The sequence below is a fragment of the Musca domestica genome, unplaced genomic scaffold, assembly GCF_030504385.1.
Source record: "Musca domestica strain aabys unplaced genomic scaffold, Musca_domestica.polishedcontigs.V.1.1 14, whole genome shotgun sequence".
NCBI lineage: Eukaryota > Metazoa > Arthropoda > Insecta > Diptera > Muscidae > Musca > Musca domestica.
The window spans coordinates 11,319,662-11,328,199 of record NW_026712192.1 but is presented as its reverse complement, the minus strand read 5'-3'; the positions used below and the strand labels follow the sequence as shown (position 1 = coordinate 11,328,199).

Below are 8,538 nucleotides of genomic sequence, written 5' to 3'. Positions count from 1 at the left end.
ATATAACCGGAAAAAAATAGAGTTTTATGAATACATAGGAAAACGCTGAATACCCTTGAATGTACACATGAATGTGTATTCAAGAATCTATATTGTAAACCATTATATTTACCACTTTTCCCGTTTTGGGAACTTCTTCGGCTGGTGGTGCAATAACCACCTCCGAAGGATTTTGCCCGATGGGCTGTAAAGGAATATCCGATTCGGGATTTGTCATATTTCTGATATGAAAAAACACGCGCGCGAAAATTAAAATTAGATGTTTGTTCTCGTGAACAAAGACTCCAACTGAATGTGGTAGTGCAATACTAGTTACCATGTAACTTTGGTCTCTTGGTGATGGTGCATTGTGATTATGCCCTTGCGGTTGTGATTTAAATTGGTGTTGATTTATTTTGGTTGAAGGGAGAGGGGAGTTACTTGCGATTATGCGTGCCATTTAATAACAAGAAACTTCCTCTGTAATTTGTTTGTTTTATCTGAGGGGGAAATAAATATTTGTATCAAATATATTTAATTGACACTTATGTACATGCGTAACCCTTATTTTTGTTGGGTGTAGGGGAAAATACGTTTTTGCGCTGCTGGAGAATATATATTTTTTATATTTTTATTTTGATACTGGCAAAAAAACTTCGAAAAATTATGGTCATTACTGAAAAAAGGGAGCCGTTTTGACAGTTTAGTTTACCGATATTCGGTATTTTGATGATTTTAGCCACAATTTTCAATGGAATTGTCTGAAAATCCACGCAAGGAGTTCCTTGCGGGTACTTTTTCCCCTGGATGAAAATTATCTGTAAAGGTCCACGATATCGTATGGCCCTAATATAACGGTACCCCCGATATTCGATATTTTTATGATCTGAGCCAAGTTTTTCAATGGAATTGTCTTAAAATCCACACAAGGGGTCCCTTCTGAGTACTTAACCCCTTAGAAGAGAATTGTCTAAATAGGTCCACGTTTAGTATAGCGCCCACATAACGGTACACACAGATATTCGGTATTTTCATGATTCTAGCGACATTATTCGCCGGAATTATTTCAAAATTCGTATATAAAGTTCGGAACCGTTACTACAGCCTTTGACACAAATTACTTATGCAGGACCACGTCTTCGTATAGCCCCCATATAGCGGTTTTCGTTCGAGCGGTATTTTTCGACAGAATTTTTTGGAAAATTTTCAAGTTTCTTCCAAATGATGGAGGGTATAAAAAGTTCAGCCCTGCCGAACTTAGCTGTTTTTTTACTTGTCATACTTCATCTAATACAGATAAAACAAGTTAAATAGTAGTTAAATAGTAGTCGGTTGTGCAGACAGACGTATACCCCCAGCCAATATTCGACTATTTAAATTTATTTTGACTTCTGTTATGATTATACAAATTGTTGACCCTCTATGGAGTAGGTTCCGAAGGAATGGCCAATATTGTTCATTGGATCATTATTGTCGGACCTAAATAAATATGATATAAATATTGCAACGTGCCGTGTTTGAAAAATATCGGATATTTCTTTTACTTTATATGAGATACAGGGTGAGATAAAAAAACTGCAACAAAGTCAAACGCTATAATTTTCACATGTTTTTTTTTTAATTTTGTTGAATGAAAACAAAAAATATCGGAAATAGCATTAAATTTTAGAATAAGTTTAGATTTGTTCGAATTGGTCACCTTTGGCACGAATTATGGCCTTCAAACAGCCAATGAAACAGTCACACGCTGCCCGACTGTTGCTCTGCGGTATTTTGGCCCATTCCCGGCGAAGCGCTTGCTTGAGGTGATCGAGACTTTGGTATTTTTTAGTGCCAACCTTGCTTTCCAAAATATTCCAGACACAATAGTCAAACGGATTAGTATCCGGAGATTTTAGTGGTCATTGTGCGCTGGAAATGAAGAGAGAAACCTGATTTTGTAACCATTCTTGGGTGGCGCGTGCTGAGTCCTGTTGGAATGTCCAAGGTCTGCGGCCAAAAAGTTTGCGTGTCCAATAAACCCTCCAGAATATTTTCGCGATTCGATTAATACGAGTGGAGGGCGACCATCGGCTGTTATGGCTGCCCACACCATCACCATTTCCGACGCTTGAGTTCTGGTGGCCAACCGAAGGTGCACATTTTCAGGTGACCTCTTTGGCAAGTAAACACGATCATTTTACTTCTTTACAAACTGCTGGACAACGAATATTTTCTAATCGGAGAAAACCAAAAAGGGCCAAGCGAAGCAACTCTTTAGCTCTTTTGAGTCTATTTTCTTTCTGTTTCGGTGTAAGTTTTTGCACTTTTTGGAATTTCAATGGCTTTACCTCGAACTCATTTTTCAATATTTGCCGAATGGAAAATTGCAATATGTTCAGCTAACGAGCCATTTTTCGGCCACTGCTTCGAACCATTTCATCTGATGTTACTGTTTTCTTCCGTCCACTTCCTTGACGACGGGCTACGCTACCAGTATCACGGTAACGAGCGATGGTACGAGACACAAAAGATGTATTCACATTTAAATGCTGGAGTGTGGATTTCCTGTCAAATATAAAGAAATCACACTATCACGCTTGAATTCCAACACGAATGTAGACCCCTTTGTGAGGGAGGTGCCAGAAAGAGTGGATCGACATCTAACATCTTCACACCAGATCTTGTGCTGGTAGAAATATAAAGATTTGATTAAGAAATATTAAATTTGAAGAGAATCGGATGCTTTTTTGCATTTTATAAGAGTTATAATTATTCGAAACTTTGACCCTTTCTGGGGGAGGTCCAGAGAGAAAGATCCGAAATATCCTATCTTCATAGCAAATCTTTTGTTAGTAGAAATATTGGGATATGTTGATGTTGAGTCGCTTTTTACGAGATTCATGGTTATTCAAAATCTTCACCCTTTGTGGGGGAGGTACCAGAAGGAGTGGACCGATATATCCCATCTTCCAAGTAAATATTGTGTTAGTAGAAATAATGGAATATGTGAAATATGAAAAGGACGGAATGCTTATTTCGTATTTTATAATCGTTTTGGTTATTCAAAACTTTGACCCTCTGTGGAGGAGGTACCAGAAGGAATTGTCCAGACCTTGTGTTGATAGAAATATTGAGATGTGCCAAATCTGAATGGAATCGGTTGCAAATTTCGCATTTTATAAGAGCTATAATTATTCAAAATTTTTACCCTTTGTTGGGGTAAAGTTTTTGCATCTGATCTAGAAATATTCAGATTTGCAAAGTTGGAACAAAATTATTGCTTCTCCTTCTGTGGATTTTTTTTTTTTTGAAAAGTGAACCGATGTATTCTATCTTGGTACCAGACCTTGGGTTAATAAAATTATTGGGATGTGTGGAATTTAAAGACAATCGGACTCTTACATCACAAAATTGGAGCAAAATCGGATTTTCGTTTCTCTTTCTGTGCAGAAAATATTTTTGAGAATTTCGATCTTTTGCAAGGAGGGAGTGAACCGATACATTCCATTTTCTCACCAGAGCTAGGGTTATACAATTATTGGGATATGAGAAATTTGAAGGCTTACATCACGTTTTATAAGAGTTGTAATTATTCAAAATTTTGAGCATTTGTGGGCGAGGTACTTGATGGAGTGATCCGATATTAACCATTTTCACACCTGACTTAGCACTGACGCAAATACTAGGATTTGCGAAGTTGGAGCAAAATCGGATAATCTTTTCTCTTTCTGTGCAAAATATATATATATATATTTTTAAATTTCGACCTTTTGTGTGGTACCAGAAGGAGTGGACCGATACCTCCATCTACACCAAACCTTAGGTTAATATAAATATTTGGATATGTGTAATTTGAAGGCAATCGGACTCTTACATAACGTTTTATAAGAGTTGTAATTATCCAAAATTTTGACCCTTTGTGGGGGAGGTACCTGATAGAGTGGACCGATATTATCCATTTCTATTTCTGTGCAATAAATTATTTTCTTTGAAAATATTGCCATTTTGTGTGGGAGGTTCCAGAAGGAGTAGACCGATATTGTCCATCTCCGAACTCGATCTAAGTTTGACAATAATATTACAATGTACCAAGTTTGGATCAAATCGGATACTCCCTTCGAGAGTTATAGTGGGCACCAGTCAGCCAGATAGACGAACAATAGGACATCGCTAGATCGACTCCAAATCTCCTGAAACGGATTTGTTCCAAAGAGACCTAGGGTCTTAAACCTTTATTTCGATGAGGCACGTTTTGACCGTATCAAATTGTATATACCCTCTGTAGCCAAATGGCTGACGGTATAATTTGGCGTTGGACTTTGTTGCAGTTTTTTTTATCTCACCCTGTATATTAGATTCCTCTGAAACTAAATTAAAACTGCTCGAAAGCCAAATGTAGATAGGTGCTATATTCTACATCAAATAAATTCTTTTGTTACGGGACCTCTACTAAATATGCATAGTGGTGTGGGGTATCATTTAGTCGGCTCGCTCGACTTTTGACTTTTCCTTACTGGTTTTATGCAAGGAGTGTGGGTTAATTTTATACAATTTAAATAGTAACTCTCCCCTTAATGCAAAATGCCTTAAAAAGGAAGTTGTGCATTCAGTAATTTAATATAATTCCGTAAATAACTTCCACTCCCACAAATAAACACTAACAACCATAAGGGGGATAATCGCCCAAGGCACAATATCAAAATAATCAAGATTACATCGTCGCATAGTATTCCATTGCTGAAATTCAGTTGATGGCTTGGTTTCAATTTTTGCGAGTAGGTTAGACTCTTTAAAAATCAGTGACATGAAATGTTTAAAATTCAAATTTATTTTAAAATCTATTTGGCAAATGTCATTTGAAGCTGGGTTATGTGCCACTTTCGGACAAAGTGTAAGTATATCGAACAGGGTAGCAAGGTAAGTATATCAGTTCATAGTGTGCATCATAGGGGATACATATCGTTGCAATTAATTTCTATTGATTTAGAAATAAAGTCTTGGTTGGCCATAGCCTATCACGGTTGCCCGCCGGTTTTGGAAGAGAGGCGATGCATGGTTTTTGTAGGCCTACGTTGGGATGCCGTACCATGTAAAATATAAATGGCAACGCACAGTGTGTAGTACCTCAGGGGTTGTGTGGAAATCTACACGATGCAGGGTAATTGCTAGCCGCAGTTAAAAAAATAAATATTTTTAACAAACATTTTTAAATAAAACAAGTAAAAAAGCAGTAAGTTCGGCCGGGCCGAACTTTGAATACCCTCCACCATTTGGAACGAATTAGAAAATTTTCAAAAAAATAAAATCCAATAAAAATTCTTTTAAAATCTTTAAAATATCTAATATAGGAAGGTGCCGATATATGGGGGGATATACGATATTGTGGACCTATAAAGACAAATCTATGTCTGCGTGTAAAGTACTCACAAGGAACTCCGTGTGTGGATTTTCAGACAATACGATTGGAAAATGTGGCTAAAATCATCAAAATACTGAATATCGCGGGGTACCGTTATATGGGAGCTATACGTTATCGTTAACCTATATAGAGAATTCTCTGTCGGTGGGTAAAGTGCTCACAAAGAACCCCTTGTGACCATTCCGTTGAAAAATATGGCTAAAAACATCAAAATACCGAATGTCGGGGGTACCTTATATGAGGGCTATACAATATCGTGGATCTATATAGATAATTCTCTGCCGAGGTATAAAGTACCCACAAGGAACTCCTTGTGTGGATTTTCAGACAATTCCGATGAAATGTGGGTCAAATCATAAAATACCGAATATCGGGAGGTACCGTTATATGGGGGATATACGATATCGTGGACCTGTATAGACAATTCTCTCTCAGGGGGTGAAGTACTCACAACGAACTACTTGTGTTGATTTTAAGACAATTCCATTGAAAAGCGTGGCTAACATCATCAAAATACCGAATATCGGAGGTTACAGTTATATGGGGGATATACGATATCGTGGACCTATATAGACACTTCATTTTGAGGAGGTTAAATGCCCACAAGGGACTTTTTTTGTGGATTTTTAGACAATTCCGTTGAAAAATGTGTGTAAAATCATCAAAATACCAAATATCGGGGGTACCGTTATATGGGGGCTATACGATATTGTGGACCTATATAAATAATTCTCTGCCGAGGTATAAAGTACCCACAAGGAACTCCTTGTGTGGATTTTCAGACAATTCAGTTGAAAAATGTGGGTAAAATCATCAAAATACCGAATATCGGGGGGTACCGTTATATGCGGGCTATACGATATTGTGGACCTATATAGATAATTCTCTGCCGAGGTATAAAGTATCCACAAGGAACTCCTTGTGTGGATTTTCAGACGATTCCGTTGAAAAATGTGGGTAAAATCATCAAAATATCGAATATCGGGGGGTACCGTTATATGGGGGCTATACGATATTGTGGACCTATATAGATAATTCTCTGCCGAGGTATAAAATACCTACAAGGAACTCTTTGTGTGGATTTTCAGACAATTCCGTTGAAAAATGTGGGTAAAATCATCAAAATACCGAATATCGGGGGGTACCGTTATATGGGGGCTATACGATATTGTGGACCTATATGGACAATTCTCTGCCGAGGTATAAAGTACCCACAAGGAACTCCTTGTGTGGATTTTCAGACAATTCCGTTGAAAAATGTGGGTAAAATCATCAAAATACCGAATATCGGGGGGTACCGTTACATGGGGGCTATACGATATCGTGGACCTATATGGACAATTCTCTGCCGAGGTATAAAGTACCCACAAGGAACTCCTTGTGTGGATTTTCAGACAATTCCGTTGAAAAATGTGGGTGAAATCATCAAAATACCGAATATCGGGGGGTACCGTTATATGGGGGCTATACGATATTGTGGACCTATATGGACAATTCTCTGGACCGATATAGCCCATCTTCGAACTTGACCTGCCTGCAGACAAAAGAGAGATCTGTGCAAAATTTTAGCTTCCTATCTTAATTCGTTTAGACTGTAGCGTGATTACAACAGACGGACAAACGGACGGACAGGGCTAAATCGTCTTAGAATTTTACGCTGATCAAGAATATATATACTTTGTTGGGTCTAAAATGATTATTTCGATGAGTTACAAACGGAATGACAAAGTTAATATACCCTCCATACCTTTTTTGGTGGAGGGTATAAAAATCGTAATACTTTTTTTTATAAAATTGCTCTCATAAATCATAAAAAAATGAAAATGTTTTTTTTTGTTCCCAAAGTGTGTGTGTGTGTAAAGTAATATTTGACAAACTGTATATTTCTGTAACCTAAAAATATCAAATATTTTTTATTTTCAACAAAGACTGTGTAAATATTTTGTTGCCAAAAAGAAAATCTATCTTGCGAACATTCATCAACTTTCCGTAAGCTTATTTGCGTCATGTCTCGAAACTTTCCATTCGCGACTATTTCAAAATAAACAAACATTATTTAATATTGAGAAAAACAACTGAAGTTTATTTTAATAAATAAAATTGGTTTTTTATTGAAAATGGAATATTTAATTTCAAGACAAGATATAAATATCTTCAATGGATACTCCAAAGAACAGTGCAGAACTGGCAAGCATAAAATTATGAACGCATTGAAGACTTTTGTGGTATTGGCCTCCCTTATTGGCTTGACCTTGGCCGAGGACTATTGCAACAAAGATTTGTGTTGGTATGGAACACACGTTGCCTGTGGCCATAATGGGGTAAGACCTAACACGAAATTTGAAAATTATTTTGAAAATATACATCTTTTTCTAAAATCCTCCCAACACGCAGCAATTCGCCAAAACATGTCCCAAAGATGCTGCCCTGGTCAAAATAGATCAAACCTTGAAAGATCGCATTGTGGCTGACTTCAATAAGAAACGTAACTTCATTGCTGGTGGTGGTGACTCGAATCATTCTCCTGCCTGTCGCATGGCCACAATGGAGTGGGACGATGAATTGGCCAAATTGGCTGAGCTGAATGTCAAGCAGTGTGAAATGGAACATGACGATTGTCACAACACTCAGAGCTTCCCAGTGTCGGGACAAAATCTTGCCTGGATGACCTACTTTGGTACACCCCACATTCCAAGTCTTATCGATGGTTCGATTCAAATGTGGTATGATGAACTCAAGGATAGTAGCATGAAATACATCAGGAGCTATCATCAGCATGAGGAAAATGCGTAAGTTTTATCGCTAGAAGCCTTACCATAGAAAAGTGGGATATTAATGAAAATCTTGAAAATTTTAGTGTCATTGGTCATTTCACCGCCATGGTTGCTGATCGCAACTATCGCCTGGGTTGTGCTGCCTCTACCTACACCGAAACTGGCAAAGATTATTCATCGTTCTTGTTTGCCTGCAACTTTGCCTTCACCAACGTTTTGGACCAACCCATCTACACTGACTGCGCTAAAGCTGGTACGGATTGTGCCACTGGTGCCAATCCTAAATATCCTAATTTGTGTTCAACATCGGAAAAATATAAGGTTACCTTCTTTTAGGTTGCGGACATGTTAAAAATAAAATAAAATAAAATGTAAAAAAATAAA

The 8,538-nt window shown here is 37.5% G+C and overlaps 1 protein-coding gene across 1 annotated transcript; it reads left to right on the top strand.

Moving 5' to 3' along the window:
- The first annotated feature begins 7,482 nt into the window (after positions 1-7,482).
- On the top strand, positions 7,483-8,538 carry LOC131801063 (antigen 5 like allergen Cul n 1-like). Its single transcript, XM_059119033.1, has 3 exons — positions 7,483-7,701; positions 7,775-8,169; positions 8,238-8,538. Exons 1-3 carry the CDS (start codon positions 7,498-7,500, stop codon positions 8,488-8,490), a joined length of 852 nt encoding a protein of 283 aa, XP_058975016.1. The 5' UTR covers positions 7,483-7,497; the 3' UTR covers positions 8,491-8,538.